The sequence below is a fragment of the Haemaphysalis longicornis genome, unplaced genomic scaffold (assembly GCF_048455015.1).
Source record: "Haemaphysalis longicornis isolate Haplotype H1 unplaced genomic scaffold, Haemaphysalis longicornis Haplotype H1 scaffold_9, whole genome shotgun sequence".
Classification (NCBI taxonomy): Eukaryota; Metazoa; Arthropoda; class Arachnida; order Ixodida; family Ixodidae; genus Haemaphysalis; species Haemaphysalis longicornis.
In genome coordinates this window covers 34,641,740-34,662,173 of record NW_027526460.1, presented here as the reverse complement: position 1 = coordinate 34,662,173, position 20,434 = coordinate 34,641,740, and the positions used below count along the sequence as shown (strand labels likewise).

General features: G+C 47.6%; 2 protein-coding genes across 4 annotated transcripts; both read left to right on the top strand.

Annotated features, from left to right (window-relative positions):
* Positions 1-2,613: 2,613 nt before the first annotated feature.
* Positions 2,614-19,791, top strand: LOC144152701 (ribosomal oxygenase 2-like). 3 transcript variants are annotated; one of them, XM_077684103.1, is made up of 9 exons: positions 2,616-2,834; positions 9,561-9,915; positions 11,671-11,790; positions 13,331-13,462; positions 13,776-13,882; positions 16,956-17,076; positions 17,531-17,843; positions 17,924-18,015; positions 19,587-19,791. In XM_077684103.1, exons 1-9 carry the CDS (start codon positions 2,767-2,769, stop codon positions 19,755-19,757), a joined length of 1,479 nt encoding a protein of 492 aa, XP_077540229.1. In that variant the 5' UTR covers positions 2,616-2,766; the 3' UTR covers positions 19,758-19,791. The 3 variants fall into 3 exon arrangements, with proteins under 3 accessions (XP_077540231.1, XP_077540229.1, XP_077540230.1); XM_077684104.1 differs by having other exon boundaries at positions 2,650-2,880; XM_077684105.1 differs by lacking the exon at positions 11,671-11,790 and having other exon boundaries at positions 2,614-2,834.
* Positions 2,901-4,939, top strand: LOC144152702 (arrestin, lateral eye-like). The gene has a single exon (XM_077684106.1). It carries the CDS (start codon positions 3,123-3,125, stop codon positions 4,320-4,322), a length of 1,200 nt encoding a protein of 399 aa, XP_077540232.1. The 5' UTR covers positions 2,901-3,122; the 3' UTR covers positions 4,323-4,939.
* Positions 19,792-20,434: the final 643 nt, after the last annotated feature.

Here is a 20,434-nt window from a genome sequence, read left to right as displayed (position 1 = left end):
ATCTCTTACTTCAGCCTGACAATGAAGTGTGTCCGCTGGTGCTATGGAAGTCTTTTTACCATACTGTCTTTAGGTGTGGGGCACGCATTTTTTGTGGAGTCACTTGGCACGCGATGCACCTTGCAGTAGTGCTATCTGCTGTTACGGTAAACCTGTGAAGAGCTGATGTGCACACACAGTGTTGAAGCACAGTGGCGCTTTTCTCCTCTCTGCTTCAATGAGCACGCATAAGCCTATCTGCTGTCCGGTGACAAAAACGGACTCGGGAGACAAGTTTTGACCTTGTGAATGCTTCCACAATCCAAAATGGGAGGGGGAAGGCATGTCTTGGCCTCGCCAAACTTGCACAGCGCAGTGCTCGTCATTTGAGATGTGTACACTCCACGACGTGCTCCTTTTAGAGACATCCTATGCAGGTGCTCTAGGTGGATGTACTTTTAATGGCAAAACATTAAATGACGTATTGAGTGAACAAGCCAGCGCTGGCGGCAGCATAACTGCTAACTTGCGTGACTGTGGAGTGTTCCGTAGTGCGTACTTTGCAAGAAACATAAAATAGATCGCACTGCTGGGCAGCTCCTGGGCATGTGCAGAGTGACGTGGAAATTTGAGAGTGCTGTGGTAGGCGCAATTACTGTTTGGGATCTTGCAACAGCAGCACGTTATAAAGCACACTATGCAGTACCCTCACCAAGTGGCCCAACAGTCCCTGGTGAGCCAGGCCACTCTGCAATGTTGCACGAATTTATCGCAAAACTCTATTAAACATTACTCCCGGTGCGAAACTTGTGGCATTTGGTGGCATTCAATTTTACATGAAAACTTTTTTTTTTTTTGCATTAGCAACTTGTAAGGAGTGCTTGGGTGTTGGGTTTCGCACTTTAAAAATATGCAGTGGCTAAAATTTGCACGAAGCGCAGCATATGCACGCGGAAAGTGTGACTAGGGTGAGCTGTACAGGCAGTGTTTAATGGAGGGAGAGGCTATGGTTTTGAACCTCCTGAGATGCATACACTCGTTGCGAGAGACTGTGTTTGCGGCATATCTTTTACAGTGAAGCCACCCCTACTACCCCTGAGTACTAGCACGCCTGTTTTGTCACACACGCAAACAGCTGTGAACAATACCTAAGCACCACAAGTGCTGCATCAAACAACCTCCTGTTTTGCTGGTTTATGAAGTCGCCCAGACTCCAGGGCAATAGTCCCATTTCCCCAAGATTTCCCTGACAGTGCGCCTAATGTCGCATTTCGAGGTCTAACGGCGTTAACAGGCACCTGCAGCTTGACATACAATGTGAATCGCTTTGTTTGGCTAGTTAAACGTTGGGGCTAGCTGAAGTTACGCCAAACAAGGGTAGTGCACATAAACATGAACATGTACGGTGACCCCCGGGATTTTCAGTTTTGTGAGTACAAACACTCCAAATGCATACCCAGCCTGCAAATACGCAGTCCGAATGCATTTATTTTTTGCAATTGTATGCAAATTCTGTCCACAACTAGCTATGCTCCAACATATAATTCTGGAATGTGCGATCGCAACCAAGCTCTAACACCCCTTTCCACCCATTCGTTTCCCAAGCTGCGAGAGCTTGGTTCTATTGACCATTTGTTGACAGGACCGAAGTTTCATACAACCCTATGGACTAGAGGACTGGGCCCTTCTGATGACCCAGGCAAAGGCAGCTATATAGGGCAACACAGACTCCCCTATCGTTCTCATTTCTCTCTCGGTCTCTCCCTCTGCACAGCTAATATCCACAGAGGATTAAGAGCCAACGCAGTCCTCCCGCAGGCCTCCCGGCCCTTTTTAAATTTCGTTGACATATCCAGTGGTGTATTGCTAACGTGCACACCAGTGATAGAATGACGTAAGATATGAACTTATGTTCACATCTTACGTCATCCCAGGCAAATCCAAAAGAGATGGGTGAGACAGGAATAAGTACACCAGTGAATACTGTCGGCGATTTTCAATGTTGGTGTTGAAAAACACGTACAAGGAGGGCTGGCTTTTGTCTCGAACAATTAACACAACGACGCCAGTAATCCAAGCGCACGGCTACACCCTCGCTGGATATCCTCTCTTATAGGGTCGACTACGGATAATTTTCTGAGTCCGCAGCTGCGAAGCAAGTACAGTTATCATTCTTTAAGTGCTGAAGATATGCTGTCCGGCACAGTTAAATCTCTTGGTCTGTTTTATTTGCCAGTCCTAAGCAGTTCTGGGCTGTATCCAAAGCGGTCCACAGCAGCTCTCACCAAATAAAATATATGAAGCTGTTTTAGAGAAGTTTGAGCAGTCCTAAATGACAAATAAAAGGGGCTTTGTACTTTGCAAGGTACGTTTGTCTTCTCGTTCTAAAAAAACTACTCCTTTGCTTCGTACATGTCCCGAGTTTCGCCTGCGTGCTAGCTGCACAGCAAAGCATAAACCCATACACAACGCGCTAAACTTGTAAAAGTTGCGTCAATCCATTCATTCAGAACTCTCCAGTAACGTGCTTGCATGGAGGCAAAAAAAAGTTTTTGTTTTCCATTTTACGGTTTCTGTGGTAGCGCCGTAGTACCGCAGAACAGGGGGATTTCGTAACGCATCTGGCAACAAAATAGTCGCGCATGCGCACTCAAGACGCACGCACGTGGGTTTTCTTTGGGCCGGCGACTGCCGATGTGCCGATCTCTCTGCCTCTAATCTTATTGTTGCAATTACAAACAGACTGCGACCGACCGTTTGCTGTAAGAACGTCACGTTACTGGAGCAATGAAAACGAAGCGCACTTCTAGTGGCGGAAGATCGGCTAAACGGAAGAAAACTCACGGCAACACCTGGTGAGTCAACATACGTGACTGAAATGAAATCGCGCTGTCGTTTGTGGTAAGTCGCACGATCATCTGTTTTGTCGATGACGCTTTCGGATCAGGGAGAAGCCACACTTTTGGAGAGGAGCTCTCATCCTGTCGGGTCGGTTGTATGGCTTCCCGTTAATCTTATTTGCTGCGCGTCATGCGACTGCGGTATTTTGGGCACGGTATAAATGCCAGAAAGCCGCGCTGTTTGGCGCAGTACGCATTACGACAGACGTCCCGTACGTCTGTCACGGCGTACACCCGTCCACCATGGCGTTCTTTGCGTTGCTGTTCCTCATCGTCGCCGTAAAGGTGTACAAGAAAGTGTCGCCCAATGGTAAGGTCACTGTTTACATCGGCAAGCGGGACTTTGCCCAGCGCGGAGACCTCTGCGACCCTGTCGAAGGTGTTGTTGTGGTGGACAGCGATTACCTCAAGAGCCGGAAAGTCTACGGTCAGGTGATTACCACGTTCCGATACGGTCGAGAGGAAGACGAGGTGATGGGCCTGCACTTCTTCCGGCAACTCTACCTCGCCCACGACCAAATCGTGCCCGAGCGCAACCAAGTGAGCCAGGTGTCCGACCTCCAGCAGCGCCTGCTGCGCAAACTGGGCACCAACGCGTACGCCTTTTGCTTCACCCTGCCAGTGAACGCCCCTATGTCCGTGACTCTCCAGCCGGGGCCGAGCGACCGGGGAAAGCCTCTGGGTGTGGAGTACGAGCTGCGTGTGTACGTGGCCGAAGACGACCAGCAGAAGCCCCACCGTCGCAGTACAGTCAGCATGGCGATCCGGAAGCTGCAATACGCGCCGCTGACTCAAAAGGAGCGCCAGCCGACGACGGTCGTCTGCAAGGGCTTCGTCCTCAGTCCCGGGAAGGTCGAGCTGGAGGTGGTGCTCGACAAGGAGATATACTTCCACGACGACAAGATCAACGCGCACGTGTCCGTGTCCAACTACTCGAAGAAGAACGTGCGGAACATCAAGATCCTGGTGCTGCAGAACACGGAAGTGACGCTCGTCCACGGCCACTACTCCAAGGTGGTCGCGTCCGTGGAGAGCGTCGAGGGCTTCCCCATCCTCCCGGGCGCCGCCTTTTCCAAAGTGTTCCACCTTCTCCCCCTGGCCTCGGAGAACCGGGACAGGCGGGGCATCGCCCTGGACGGCCTGCTGAAGGAGACCGACAGCTGTCTGGCCTCGTCCACGCTGAACCACGAAGACGCCATCGGCATTATCGTCTCCTACATCCTGAGAGTGCAGCTGTACCTGGGACCCATGTCTGGTGACCTGATTGCCGATGTCCCCTTCAAGCTTGCCAAACCAGAGCCTGAGGAAGTCTATCCCAAGCTCCTGGAGAAGAGGATCATTGACAGATCGAAGCTCAAGAAGCAGCTCACGAGAGAGATGAGCACCAACCTTGTATTCGAGGACTTCCAATGGCACAGGCAAATCAGCGAAGATGCGGAGTAGACATTACACATTGCCATAGCTAGCTGTAGCTGGTGGGTGTCTCGTGTTTTCTGATTTCCTTAATTCATTTCGTTATCGTGCATCAGTTCTGCCTTTAGTTTTGCAGGTAAAGAGAAATTTATTGTTGATGGTGCGATTTTGTATGAAAGTGCAATGCTTCATGTCAATAAAGGATATTTGAAGTGACAGCTTAACTGATTCACTCTTTGTTTACTTTGCAAGGAAGTTGCTCCTTCAATTTATTTTAAAATTGCCCATATTCAGTAAAATCTGTAGTTGCAGTGATAACAGGCTATGTCTTTGTGCCAATATTGGGATTCTCTGGTTACAGTAATGCTAAGGTAACAAAGATATTCTGTTTAATTGGCAGTTATTGCCTTCTGCTAATGCAAATTCTTTGCTCATCGTGGAAGCTACAACTCCAATCGTTGCTCTGCTTATGGTCCTCGAACTAATATGAATGTGGAGCCAAAGAAATGAATCCCTAGAGAATATCACTCCAACCTGTGTAGTGCAGATGCATTAGAGATACATTTAATAGGTGGTCAGTCACTGATATAAAAAAAAACAATTGGTTACTAAAGGAGGAGGCACATATGGCTGCCCTTTGCCAGTGCTCTGGAATATGCTTCTTGTTTGCACATCCTATGCAGGCAGCCACTTCTGTTGGTTTGATTTAATTAAGCTGTAGTACTTACAAGTGTTGCTTTTACTTGAAACACATATCTGCAGTTGACCTATCAGTCCTTTACAATTATTTAAGTGGTCGGGCTCCAAACGTGTTTAAAAGCATGGTGATGGTGTATAACTGAAGCCTATAAGGTGGGCGTAGACATTTAAATACAACGGCATTATCGAATGGAAAAGATGAAAATTCTGAAGCGTGTTTTAAAATAAACTACGTTGCTGTATGAATCCTGCTTATTAGAAATATCAATGCTTGCATGTGGTCAAGACTGAGTGATGCCAGAAACGGGCGGATTATCTATGGTTCAAAGGGTTGAAATGAACCAGGGGCCCCGAGCTTAGCACGACCCCCCCACAGCGGTGGTGTAGCCAGAAATATTTTGCGGCGGGTATTATGCACCACCAGTAAAGAAATTTAAAAAGTATAGTCTGTGCCCATACACTATCTTATTGGCGTTTTTCTTGTCTTATTCTCCTTTTTCACATTTAAATTTATAGTTGAAGTGTGCAAAAAGCATGGGAAAAAAAAAAAAAAAAGGCCGAAGAGAGGGGGGCAGTTGTGCCGTTATATTATTTTAAGGGGTGTTCTTACAACCCTGGCTACGCCCTTGCTCCCGAGGAGTGGAAAAAAAGGGTGAACTTTGTGGTTTGGTTCGAAAAAGGTTGTCTCAGTTTGTCTCCTGCTGAGTTCCCCTAATTGAAACAGATATTATCTGTTTTGATAATGGATGCTCCGAAAAGGCTGTGCGTTGCATAATGTGCATAATCCTGAAGTCAGTTCACAGTTGTTCAGTCTGAAGTAAAAAGGTAGCACTGGTCAACCCAACCCGTTCATTGTGCAAAGTGATGGAGATGACCTATCTGATGGACAAAGAGAGCAGCCGGACTGGGACTTGTTGAATGGTCAGTGTTTAAGATCTCATCAGCAAACTGTCTTAGCAAAAGGCGAGGAAACGCTTGTAAAAATGTACACACCTTTCGTTCTTTTCTTAAAAGATGAATAAACAAGAAAACATGGTGATATTTGTTCACGCCCCATTTCAAGATTGAATTTTTGCAGAATGAATAACCTATTTTCTACACTGTGCTTAAGTACAAACTTTTTGTTATAAGGTAACGTTATTCTGCAATTTAGTAGCCAAAGAGGCGCGTGTAATATGAATGAATTTCCTGTTCTTATAAAAGTGTATATTGCCTGGAAAAACGTAAATGTATTACCTGCTTAAACATGTGCAATCTGTGCATAAATGAAAATATGCATGATTGTTTATTCAAGAGTGTTAGTAAAAACATTTTTGTGAAAGTTCGGTATCGATCTTGTTTTCTGTATCGACCTTTTCTGAGGAATAGAACTCCCCGCATGATAAAAGCATTCGAATGATAAACCATTCAAATGATTTGTTGCGCTCATTCGGCGTATACAGTATAGGGACCGGGCGGCCGTTGTATGGCACCACCGTCGTTTCAGCGAACAGCACTGCCCGTGGCGAACCGCTTGTCAGTGGAATGCCGGTGAGGGTCAGCGCAGCGTAGTTGTGCGTGGCTTTCTGTCGTTTTTCTGTGGTGCGGCTTGCAAAGCGTACTTAATCCCACGTGCATTTTTCAGATCGGTAAATCTTGAGTGTGGATGTGACGTTTACGAGGCATGCCATGTGTGTTATTTACGCCCATACTCAGTATTTACAAATAGCAGACGACGCTCAATGCGCCAAACTGGAAGTCAAGCTGGAAGTGAAAGTTCGGTGCTTCATGCAATTTTTTCATGCCTGCATGCAGTTTCGCGAATCGAGGAGGATATTGCCGCTAAATGCTCCCACGAAGTCGGTGTGTGCAACCGATCTAGGAATGCTGCGGCGCTGGCCTTTGGCAGTTGATGACGAAACGGCGTCGACGTCGTGCACAAGCGAAAGACAAAGTTGGAGGGTGTCTTCGAAGATTTACCTCAAAACAGAAATTGTGATGGACGACGCTTCCGTAACTTCATTACCTACGGCTGAAATGTGTTTAATTTCACAGAAATGCTCTTACTACAGTCATCGGGAATCGTTGATAGAATAAATACCGCATGATAGTAGAATGTTATTGCTTGTCGTGGAGAAGCATTGCTTTACAAGAATTGCAATGGTTGCTGGCTAGTTGGTAAATGGTTTTTCAAAAACCAATTCCTGCGTGGCTGAAGGACGCAAGACAGGAGGGTGCCCGAAACCTGTACTCAGCTTCACAACTGAATGCTGCGGTTGGTTTACAAGCTGCCACCTACGCTTGAAAAATCATACACACCTCCGTCTAACGACGATGATGGTTTATCGCAAAGCTCTATCGTATGGGTTTCGTTGGTTGCCTTCTGCATTTGAATTTTGACTAGTTAAGCGTTGAATTTGACCAGCACGCAGTTTGGTCTTTTAATCGCAGCGTTTTTGACTTTGACCATTTCCCATTCGATTTCGCGCGAAGAAATCTTTGCGTTCAACCATCATAATCATTGGACGGAGGGCTAGATGATTTTGCTTTTTAATTTTCAACTTCCATGCCCCCCCCTCTCCAAATCTAAACTTTTTCCAGCGTGTCGGTAATGTGTCTGTGGTGGAGGACTCGGGCTCATGCACCGATATTTGAGGCAACTAATCACGCGTTTTTGGTGTCTTCACCAGGCATTACGCGATTTTTTTAGGTACTCTGTAAAGAATACTTAAGCATTAAAAAACACCGGCTGACGTTAACTCTGCCACATTTTTTAACTATCGGTGCCAGCCTTTATTCTACGCAAGTAGTAAAACGGGATGGGGAGGAGGGATGGTTTGTAGCTTGGGCTGTTGAGTTGGTAAATAACTTTGGCTCTTGATAAAATGACCACCATAAACGTGGGATTACCACTTCGGCTTTCAGGCTCCCATGCTGTCACAGTGTCGCTCACCAAAACCGAAGGTACAAAGCTCACGGTTACAGAAAGTGTAAACTACCGCAACACTTCTACGGCTACACGGTAATCCATCTCGTATGTAGGTGCCTTTCTATTTTAAAGCACACGTATCGAGGTATCCCAGCGCTAAGGCTGGCGTGGAAACTGTAGTCATTGAAACCAGTGAAGATAATTTAAAGTGCTAGAAATGAATTCTAATATTGCTAATAGTTTTATTCCCAGTCAGATCGCGCGGAGCCAGGCGCAGAGCGCTGCAAAAAGCGCTCATGTCAATGTGGCCCTTCCCCAACCTTACAAGCATCCAATAAGTTTGCGTAGCCATTAGTGCATTTAAGAAGAAAATAATGCTAATAATAGTCGTTTTGTTCGTACTCAGAACGGGTGGAGCCAAGCGCAGATCGCTGCAAAAAGCGCTCATGCCATTGCAGCGATACCCAACTTTAGATGTGTCCGACAAGTTTACGTAGTCATTACTGCATCTAAGAACCCAACACATCTGTTTAGACTTCGTTTCATCTCACATGTCTGCTCACAACGCCACCAAAACATACAAAGCACCGAAGCAAACACGACAAAAACAACGGGAGGCTGTGTAGTCCAATGCACCGGCTCATTCCACTGACGAGGGGAGCGCCGAGTGGTGGCGCCACCCGTCCAGCTGCCCGGTCCCTATACATAATATCACTGTTTGTATGGAAACGCTCCCTTAGGCAAGCTTAAATTTGTGTTGCTGGATGAAATCACAAAATAGGCGGACGATTGGTATCATGTTTACTGTAAAGATGTGCAAACAGTTTCTGAAAAAGGCCCCCCTGTCTACTTCGGCGGTGCTGACATGCACGCAACCGGAGCATGCGCTGCCGAATCAGTGATGCTTATAAAAGAAGCCATTTTTCACGAATGCGCTTCCTGGTTGTTGAGGGAGGATGTTGCCTATTGAAATGAGGGTAAACTGCGCTAAAGGCTAAGACGAATAAAAGAAGCACGTACAACACTTTGACCGCACTTCTGAGTGTGGTGTGTACTTTTCCTTTTTGTCTTAATTTCCTGTGCAGCTTATTTATTTATTTACTTGTCTATTTATTATTTATTTGTTTGTTTGTTTATTTATTTATTGAATACTGCCAGGCCTTCTTACCCGTCTTTCAGTATGAATCAACGAGCCCGACAAATCTTAATGCTGTTTATGTCTGTTCATCTCGTGGTATAGTTGTATTCCGATGACAATCTCTCCACATGCTCTGTGAGAAAGTAGATGCCCAGGTGATGTTCATAACATTCCGGAGATTCTTTGAGTAAATACCGCATGTGTTCTTTGTAGCAAATTGTAAAAAGCCTCTAGTCTCAAGAATGGCGAGAGGATAAGGGGGGGGGGGGGCCTCAGCCCTCAGCACTGTTAATCCGGCCCTGGCCAGAAATACTATCAAGAAATGGGAAGAAACTGAAGTTTTGAAACCCAGGCAGGTGCAAATGTTCGTGGCAGCCAACAGCTGTGTGATCATTCCTCAAACTTTCTATAGCAGTATTTGCAATTCGTGGAGGTGGGCGTAAAACTTCCAGTTCGCCCCAGAATTTAATTGCCAACCTCTGCTGGGAACTCAAGTCGTACAAACCACACCCTTTCTTTTCAGCATCTCCAGTGTCCTGGACAGAAGTTTCGACACGCCACGAGACTTTGTGGAGTTCTTGCTCAGCCCAATACCACTTGACACTTTCATGACGAAACACTGGGAGCGGGAGCCTCTGGTGTGTCACAGCCGCGATGGCCATGCAGAATTCTGGGCACCACTGTTTGGGAAGGAGATGTTTTTTGGCTTGCTCAAGGAGAAGTCGATCCACTTTGCCCGGGACGTGGCTGTCTGCAAGTATGCGGACGGCAAGCGGACAGACTTTGAGAGGCAGGGGCGAGTCACGGAAGCCAAGATGAGGAAGCTTTTTCAAGACGACAAGGCTACCATGCAAATTCATCAGCCACAGCGATGGGTGGTATGACGCCTTTTTTGCCTTTAGAGTTGTGTAGATCAAAAAATGTTTTTTTTTTTTTTTTTTTTTATTAAGGGTTCGCATTACATGCCCTGCCTGTATGTAGGGCATGTAATGCAAAGGCAAGATAACTGTTGTTCATTAAAGGTAACAGAGTGGATCCCTAGAAAAGGCAAGCGTGGCAAGGGGGCAGCAGAAGGATGGTGGGCAGATGAGATTAAGAAGTTTGCAGGGACAGATTGGTCGCAGTTAGCACAGGACCGGGATAATTGGGGATCTATGGGAGAGTCCTTTGCCCTGTTGTGAGCATAGACAGGCTGATGATGATGATGATGACTAAGGGTTACCCTTAGTAAAACAAATGTAGGGCACAAATTGATGGTTGCTGAAGCTTTTATGTAAGTAAACTAAATTTATTGTGAGAAACTTGAATAAATAAATTAAGAATTGGTTATAATGTGTATTCATCGCCTTTTCAAGCAAAATGAAGGTGCAAAATATATCAAGAAAATATGTGCTAGTGGAAACACGTTTCAAGGGTCAACATTTGTTATACATGTTAGTAGAGCCATGCAGTCTTTGGATGTTCGTGGAATGACCTGACGGCGTGAATAACTGGATCTTGTGAGCAAAATGTAAGTGTGGGGGAGATGGAAGTGATATTACAATTCACGAAAACAGCACATGTGACTAACTTAGTGTCTAAATGCCAGGGAGGACAGAGGGAGGGTTACTTTTTTTGCTGGTGATGCTATAATGCCAATCATATTCAGAAGTCACGAATTGTGCTGTGCGATTTTGGGATAGTTTCATGGCGTCGATGACACAATGCTGATAAGGGTTCCAAATAGCAGATGCGTGTTCGGATGAAGGTCTCATGCCTTTTTACAGAAAGTATAGGGAGATAAGGAAAGGTTTTTCTCATGTAACCAATCACTTTTTATTTTTCCAGAATGATTAGGTACGTGTTTTCTTCTGTTCTTCCCATGTCACAATTTTAGGTTGACCTTTGAAAGAATTACTGAGCCAAGTAGCTCCTGTACTTCAGCTTCTGTTTGAGTTTTCACCGTAAAACTAAACCGTGAGGGAGGTTGGCAATCGCCCCATGGTTTCACCTTCCAGCAGAAGTTTATTCATCTTTGTGTGCGTGCATGCGCGCATGGTGCGTGCAATTGTGCGGGAAAATTATTCTGCATATATTTTGTTTTCTCAATCTCCCCTTTTCCCACATCTGGCATAGCTAACATCTCGTTTTTTTCCACTTACCTCTTTACTCTATTTCTCCTATTTTGTTTGATTGATCTTGAAGCATTTATTTGCTTTTACTTTTTACTCACCACCATCATAGTTACCACTTTCATCACCATACTCCCCTTTGGCCTCATAATATCATACTGCTCTTCCAACCTGTCCTGTCTTCATCATTAATGTAAGCTTTTTATTTGGCTTTTCTTTGCTCTTCCTTTTCGAAATCGTGATAATCCTCCCAAGTTGCAACCGTCGCACACGTCGTCATTATTCCCTTCAGCCCTTCTTCCTTTCTCTTCATTACCAGATTGTCATAATTTTGAGCTGCTCTTCCTCCTGTGCTGTTGTCACCATCATCATAATCTCTTTATTTTGCTCCTCTTTTTCTCCATCGTTGTTGTGCTCATTTTTCTTGCCCACCACCAGCATAATCATTGCCGTCATCCGTTAAATCCCCGCCACCGTCCCCTTCCTTTTATTTTTTGTTGTGTGTGCACTGTCCGCTGGCAGAACGGCCTCTGGGAAGCCCTGGAGATGCTCGAGTGCTTCTTTGGCTGCCTGGTGGGATGCAATGCCTACGTCACGCCTCCTGTGGCCCAAGGCCTGGCTCCCCACTATGACGATGTGGAGGCAAGTGGGTCCCTCGCTCAGCAATGCTTCAGGGGCCGCTGCAAATAAGTGAAAATTTTAGTGGAAAACTTACTAAGTGACCAAAAGAACAGGCACATTGCCAGAAAGGGCTGTACTACAAGTGGGATGCCCTTTTTTTTTTTTTTTTTTTTGACACTTCAGAAGCTTACCACCTTGTTAATATTTTGTTGTTTGTTTCAGTGGCGCTTCCTTCTTTTTCTTTTTTTCATCACCGTTGTAAATCTAGAAATGGGCTGCTTTTTTTATCTTTCTTTTTTCATGCGTGTGGGAATTGAATTTTGACTCAGTAGTTAATGCCAGGGAGGGGGTCAGTAAAGCGTAGAGCTAGAGGAGGAGGCAGTCCTCCTTTCTCTTTGCTGTGACACCTTGAATGGCCATGCCACATTCACTGCACTGTAACCCTTTCTGTACCGTAAAAAAAAAAAAAGAAAAATGTTCCAAATTTACTGAAAAATGTTTTTCCCTCAATTTGTAGAGCTTTTTTCTTCTGAGCAAAACGTCACCATTATTCCGATGAAATAACGTTCCTTTATTTCTCTAATTGTGTAAAAAAGATTGCTCCAAGATGGCTTCACCGCATGGCCGCAGTGTCTTGCAGAAAAGCGTCGTCAGGGCTCCAAAATGACTGATGGTACTCGTCATTGGTCATTTTGTAGAAAATCTAATGACGATTATATCTGTCAATGGGAGCGAAAGGGTTTTAAATGGAGTTTTTTAGTGGTGAAGCGCCTTAAGGGCTCGGGCTGTCGGCGTCTCCTGTCGCTTGATGACAGGAGATAGCGACATCTCCTGTCGTCAAATAGTCAAACGATGGTCAGAAAACAAGTGCATAATGGTTAAAACCAGGTCAAAATAAACTAGCATGATAAACAACATGATAAATAAACTAGCATATTTCAGTGTAGCTTGAGTGGGAGGGGTACAACCTTTGGGGACGAGCTCAGCTAGTCTACGGTATTCTTGGATGAAACCAGCGCGAATGCAGACGAAGACGAAGGAAGTAACCACAAGGGCAGCCGCTGGGTGTCCTTGTGGTTACTTCCAGCGGCTGTCCTTGTGGTTACTTCCTTCGTCTTCGTCTGCATTCGCGATGGTTTTAACCAAGAATGTCTAAATTCCAACTAGCCCAGCTTGCAACCCTCCTCTAGTCTACGGTAGGCAAATGGTTAAACAGCTGTCAGGTTTGTGCTGAGCTTGCTCTGTTTCTAAAAAATAAAAACTACTTTTCATGCACCTAGTGCTAGATGTGAATTTGTACTGAAGGGTATGTATGCCTTCAGGAGACATACTTTTTCTGTACAATCACATACCACAGCAATGAAATGTTTGCACAACTTATGAAATACGTGAATGTCTTGATGCAGAGAAATGTGCTGGGTTTTATTGTAGAGGTGAGCGAAAGTAATATGCAGCCCATGTCTTCCGACTTGCATGTGCTGTGCGCACACTCTAAGTACCCTGCTAGATGTTTTGCTAGAGCAACGCATTTGATATCGTTTAAATGGTGAACCTGTTTCAGGTGTTTATTGTCCAACTGGAAGGTGAAAAATGTTGGAAGCTCTACAAACCACCTGTGGAACTGCCTCGCTCCTATAGCAAAAACTTTGATGAGGCTGAAATTGGCACACCAACGCATGAATTCACATTAAAGGTGAGTATATATCACAAAAGGTCTCGTAGCTTACCTCTGCTTATTTGGCTGTCAAGCTCAAGCTTTTTAAATTTTTGCTCGTTTTCTTCTGTGCGTACCTTTCCATTTGTTTGTAAACAGTCATGATAAAGTTCAGTTTTTGTAAAGTTGAAAATTCAGCCTTGCTCTTTGGTTCAAGCGTATTGCAGCACAGGTGCTCGTTTATATGTTTTTCTCCGAAGTTTGTTTTGTTCTGTCATTGTGAAATTAAGTGAAAAAGCTTTAGCTAATATGATAGCTGCGAATGTAGCTCATTAAACCGTTTTTCCAACAGCCGGGAGACTTGCTGTACATGCCGCGTGGCACCATTCACCAGGCATGGACACCGGAATCTTCAGGAACTCATTCCACACACATCACCATAAGCACCTACCAGAACCAGTAAGTGCCTCCAAGCTGGTCACCTCATGTGTACGGTGTGGGATATATGAGGGGGTTCCTCGGAGGCCCAGCCAGTCCTGGCGTAAGCCACCACGCTAGCTCCCGGCGTGTCAACCACGCGGGCTCCCATGGCTACGGCAGCCCAGCGAGGTTCGCCGATACGAGAACACAGTAGACAGTAGTGCCGAAGCACAGCCGTTTATTTGGGGAATCCCAAAGCATGCGAGCACAGGGCTCGACGGCGTTCACGAATCACGCCGTCCGGGTCGTGACCGCGAACGGGAGGCAGGCACTCACGGCGCGCGACAAACAAAGCTCCCACCTGAGACACAAGTATCCATCACCGCCGCGTTCCGCCGATCTCGTCCCGACCGGGTCTCCGACGAGAGTCCCTTCTCCCGTGCGCGCACGCTCGCGCCGCCCGCGCCCGCGCGCCTATCCCCGCACACATCGGTGGCGCCATCTCTCGGGGGACGCCGACGAACCAGCGGAGCGCCGGACCGGTTCCAGCGCACAAGCGTCTCTCCCCGAGTCTCCCGAAGCGCGCGCTGGCTCGGGATCGCAGGTCGCGGTTCTCCACGATTCCCACACTCCTCCCCCCTAAAACTGGACGCCACTTGAGCTCGAGTGACGCCACGGTGCACCACACTCGTCACGTCTCAAGTCAGCAAAACAGCCACCGAACGCCACTCCACACCAAAGTTCGCCACACGATGCCGCCGTCGCGATGCTCGCCTCACAAACCCGCAAACACATTGCAATGGTTCCAAGTCTCTCGCGGTTGGGCAGCACAGCAGGTTGGCAGGCCCGGGGGTAGCTGCAGCCGCAGCCGACGAACGCCGGGGTCGCGCCATGATGCGACCCCCATTCCCAGCTCGAGGCGGCAACAGGAACGGCCGCGCCCACTGCGGCTGCCCGAAGGCTCGCGCCGCTCGCGTAGGCGCCAGATACCGCCGCCTCCTGGGTTCCGTGGCCGCTTCGGCCGCAGGTCCTCCCGAACGGTTGGCTGCCGCCCGGCAGGCCGGAGCAGCAACTGGAGTAGCAGCTCCACGAACCGCGCTCGGCCCCGCCGGTGGTTCAGCAGGCCATCCTCGCTGTCCATGGCAGTGGTGACTGGCGTGGCTCCCGGTGGTATCCGTATGCTGCAGGTCTCGCTCTCACCGTCCAGTTTAAACGATTCCCGAACTTGAAGTGGGGAGCAGCGGGACTCCGCAATCTCCTGTGACTGGCCGGAAACCTTATCGACGATCTCGCCAAATAGGGTAACAAAGATGCCCGAGGGGACTCCCCCTTGCACGTTCGCTTGCTCGCGGAATCACGAATCCGGCAACTGTGCTCCAGCCGCCACCCCCGCCTGGAGGCAGCTCGCCTGACTATTACGGGTTGTCGGCATCGAAACGCCCGTCCGAGCTATTTCGGCCTGGTGCGTTGGTCGGCAAAGCAGCGTCAGCATCAAGCAGGCGGGCTCCTGCAACTCACTCGCAGCAATACAAGCTGCCGTAGAGCCAGCGCCAACCGCAATACCAGCGGCTTACGGGCGCAAATCACCGGTATAGGTCGCCTGAGAGTCCGTCTCTTACTAAGACTGGCGATCTCTCGCGACCAACGAGCCCGCTGCCGAGCCGCGCGAAGCTCTTACTGCCTAAACGCAATCTCAAGCGGAGACTTCACGGCATCGAGACGCACGCACTCCGGAAGCGCGGAGACAACGGTCCCATTGCTCCCGCTTCCCCCCGCAGCGAGAGGAGACTGATTCTTCAGCGATCCCCCTCGCTCTTTGTCAGGCATCAAATCGGCAAACACTCCGCCTCGGACTCGAAGCGCAGTAGCGGCGGGCTCATTGTGCGGCTTGCGAAATCCCAAACACCGCACCTTCGCTCGGTAGTGTCCGCCGCGCCTGGGGGAAACTTCAACCGGCGCCGCCGGCGCGACTGCGCGGGGACGGCGCTACGAGGAAGGCGACCCGCCGCCATGTTGGAACAAGGCCTACGCACCTCCCGTCTCGCAAGCGGGCCGCGACTGCGGTGCTCGGAGGTATCCTACTGACTCACCGCCTGGTGCGGGTAGGAAGGTTTACACATTTGCCGTCACGGCTGTATCGGGAATCATAACTGTCTGCCTGCAACCGACTGGCGCGAGGCGTTTCGTCCGAAGTCTTCCGGACAAAGGGTAGCGGGCTACGACTGCAGCAACGCAGTTCTCGGGGAGCTAGCAACCTCGAATTCGTCCGAATACGAGACCCACGTTCGGGCGCCATGTGGGATATATGAGGGGTTTCCTCGGAGGCCCTTAGCCAGTCCTGGCGTAAGCCACCACGCTAGCTCCCGGCGTGTCAACCACGCGGGCTCCCATGGCTACGGCAGCCCAGCGAGGTTCGCCGATACGAGAACACAGTAGACAGTAGTGCCGAAGCAAAGCCGTTTATTTGGGGAATCCCAAAGCATGCGAGCACAGGGCTCGACGGCGTTCACGAATTACGCCGTCCGGGTCGTGACCGCGACTGGGAGGCAGGCACTCACGGCGCGCGACAAACAAAGCTCCCACCTGAGACACAAGTATCCGTCACCGCCGCCGTGTTCCGCCGATCTCGCCTCGGCCGGGTCTCCGCCGATACTCCCTTCTCCCGTGCGCGCACGCTCGCGCCGCCCGCGCCCGCGCGCCTATCCCCGCACACATCGGTGGCGCCATCTCTCGGGGGACGCCGACGAACCAGCGGAGCGCCGGACCGGTTCCAGCGCACAAGCGTCTCTCCCCGAGTCTCCCGAAGCGCGCGCTGGCTCGGGATCGCAGGTCGCGGTTCTCCACGATTCCCACAACGGAGGCAAACAAAGAGTGGGGAAACATGAACTACATTCATGCAGAGCCTTTTTGCAGTTATCAGAGATCGTGATTTTCAAGGTTTTTTGAAGGTGCTGTGCACATGTGGCATGCACAAAAACTAGAGCTCAGAATATTCTTTCCTCGATCCGCTGCTTAATTGTCTGCTCTTTAATTAAGCGTGTCTCGTAGTTCTAAGGCCTGCTGTGAGGTTTTTGCCATTCCTAGCCCTGACAAGTTTTGCTCTTTGCTGCAGCACAGTGGGCGACTGTCTCAAGGCTGTGGCACCGGACCTGATTGACGCTGCCGTGGACTCCTGCGCAGAACTACGAAGAGGCCTTCCCATGCAGTTCCTGCCACATTCACGTCTGTCCAAGGTACTGACGAAGCGAAGTGCAATCTCTCTGCTAATTTCTAACTTTGTATTGCCCGTCTGGACAGTGCCAAACACCAGCATTGTATCTGTACTAGAAAAGGAGTCTGACTGCAAAAACCAGTCGACAAACAATCTGTGGCACTGTGCGTTTACCATCGCACCCAATGTGCGAGACACTGGTTAACAGAACTGAAGGAACACTGCAGTTTGCTGATGTGTAAAGTCAGTGTAATGGGCAGAACATAATAAAAATATGTGCCCTGAAGCACAAACCCTACATTCTTTTTCCCTTTTCCTCAAGTATTTCTTTAAAATCTCATGCTTGCTGACTTACAAAGGTATTTATATATGCTATATATTTGTACCTGTAAAATGTTGTAATGATTTTGCCAGCATGCCTCTGGCCAATACACTAACGTTGCTCGATTGACTCCTTCCTCCCGCTTCCCTGGTAGGCTGCCGTGGAGGCCGCCCTCGAAGCCGTCCTGAACCATGTGAGGAAAACGCAAGATGTGGAGCCGGTTGCCGAAGACATGGTCCTCGATTTTATGCGCACAAGGTTGCCACCATTTGGCGTAGATCGCAGAGCAATCTCCGAGACCACACCCGACGGAAAGGCGCCGGGAGTGAACGACAGCGTCAGGTTTCGTTACCCGAGCCATGTGACGTACCTGCTGGACGATGGCACAGCCGCTGAGGGGGAAGATGGCACAGCTGAGGAGTCATCTTCGTACTCCTTGGCCGAGCAGCCGCTTCAGCAGCACCGAGGTGAGAGCACGTTGGGAGCAAGGCCAGCTCTTGCGGAACCGTAATGTTGATGCATGTGGCCTCGTCGTTCACTTTTTCAGGTGAAAAGATGGTGCTGCTGGTTACATCGGTGTTTAACAACAGGGAGGCACACATGGTGTCGACTGGAGGAGATGAAGATGAAGACGATGAGGTGAGCAGGCACCTCTGGGTGGCAAAGTTGACCTGCACGTTACTGCCCATAATCTAAAATCTGTATGTACAGGTTCGTAAGCACATTTGTGAACACATTTGTATAAATATGTTTGTGCTGTGCACTTATAAACAGCAGTCTTCACAAATAAAAGTTAGCAGGCCTTCTCCCTTTCTCTCTCTCCCCCTCCCCTTAAAAATAAAAATTAGCTGAATTCTATATAATTTATTTTGTAGAATTCCTTAAAAATGCATAATCTGCATAATGTAGCAGTCAACTCCGTAAATAGTTCCCTCACTGTTCGTGTAACCATTAGCCATTGTTTTTGCCTTGTGCTTTCTTCCTTTTTTGTGCCTTTTTTTAGGCGCTGTGACTACCATAGGTGGAATGACCATAAACTCAACAAGCAAATAGAAAGTAGAGCACACTGTTCTTGAATTGTATCGCCTTCATAGGGGGAAAAATAAAATAGGCTGAGATAAACGTTGAATAAGCCCCAGATGAGCTATGTAGCAAATAAGCAGGAATTTCGGGTTTCTGCTTCTGGTCGCACGCCATCTGTTAGGGCAGCGCCTTACGATCCCAGGGCTTTCAGTAGGTGCCACAAGAAGACACTACAAGGTTTTTCACTTACACCAGCTCATGGTCAATGCTGCAAACAATATTTCAGGCTTTGTGACGAATCAGGCCCCTAAACGCCATACATAAGTTCCTTGAACTGAAAAAAATAGTTTACTAGCAGAAAGGTGGGGGCATGGTCATAAGACGTGAAGCAAAATTGTCTTAGAGAAATCATGTCTGGGCAGTGTAAATGTAGTGAGACTTGCTGCTGTTGGTACTTGAGCCCCTGCCTTGTGTTTAAACTTTTTCACTTTTTTTTTTTTTTTTTCTGAAAAATGTAAATTTGTCCTCGGGCTTTAGCAGATTCCTGGGTTAAGCAGGGCTGCATTAACTCCTTCTAGCTGTGTTTGCTTCGGTCAAGCAGATCATTAATGCAAAGCATCCCAAATGCAATACCAGTGATTTTTTGTGTTTTGTGAACTCCAAAATATCTTCTACTTTGTCAGTGCATACATATGCAGTGGAATTTCTTCAAAGAGCAGGAGTGCAGATAACATGCGCTTTTCTTTTTCTTTTCTCATTGGTTACTTGCAAAGTTGTGTCTTATATTTCTAAAGATAATTCAATTTCAAAGAAAAATCAAACATTGCAAAGAATTTGGCATCCTTTCTTCACATCAAGGTTTTTATGGAACAGTAGAAATCGTCTAGACCGACACACACATCATCTTTGGAAAGTCTTCTTGCTTTCAATTTTTTGTTAAGTTTCTTGCTGTAGTAATTTGTGTTTGTATGCTTTGTTTTGGGGCTAGATTTTCAATTTGTTAAGTTCTGTAGCCTGTGTGCTAGCTTGATAACTAGAGAACACCATTGTGTTTAAAGAAGGCATTTTTTTCATGGCAGTATGTGTAGTATGCCAATTCGAGGATTAAAATAATGGCACACAACCCATTGGTGTTCAGGTGGGGTGAGGAGCATTGTATTTATGGCATTGCTCCCACTCTCTTACAGGACTCTGAAGTAGCAAAATTCCCCCTGCACTTTCTCGATGCCATCAAGACATTGTGTGCGAGCAAAGAATTTGTGTGTGGCAAAGACTTGAGCCTACCATCTGATGAGGACAGGCTTCTGCTGCTCACAACGCTGTGGTCCCTGCACTTGTTGGATGTTCGAGAGTCGTAAAGGGGCAATATTAAAGGCAAAGTTGTAATCATGAGCATTACTCTTGGAAGAGTCATCGTCCTTCGATGTGTTCATGTTTATCTTCCTCGTCAACTGTAGTTGATGCTACATCCATTCATGTGATTGCCAGCATGTGTGTGTGTGTGTGTGTACATGCACACATGTGCATGTATGCATGCATCCATGTGTGTGTAGCTATGGCAATGAGCACATTCATACGTAAATTTTTTGGTTTAATCCTTTGCAGTGTGGTGTCTGACCTCTTGCTACACCGGTTTTATGTGCAGATGTGTGAACTCGGTCTGAAGTTTACCCCCTCCCCCCCCCCCCCCCCCCTCGAAGTTTGAAATCGATTTTAATTTAAGTTGACCCATGTTTTTTGCACAAAAAATTTGAATTTGAGTAAGGTAACTTTTTGTTATTACTTATGGTGATTACATCCATTAGTCATCCTCAGCATTTGGTTTGGTGTCTAATGACTTCATCTCTCTAAAAGTGCTATTTTTTGTAGGCAGCAAAGCCAGTACTATTGACTGTGCAAACGCACCGTTTATAGAGGGGAAGGCACGCTGGATTTTGAGAAGTTTTGCTTCTCCACTACAATCAGGTTTGAACTTCTGAATTTTGGTTATTATTTGCAACTTTTTAGCCACAATCACGGGTCAACCTTCTTTGGC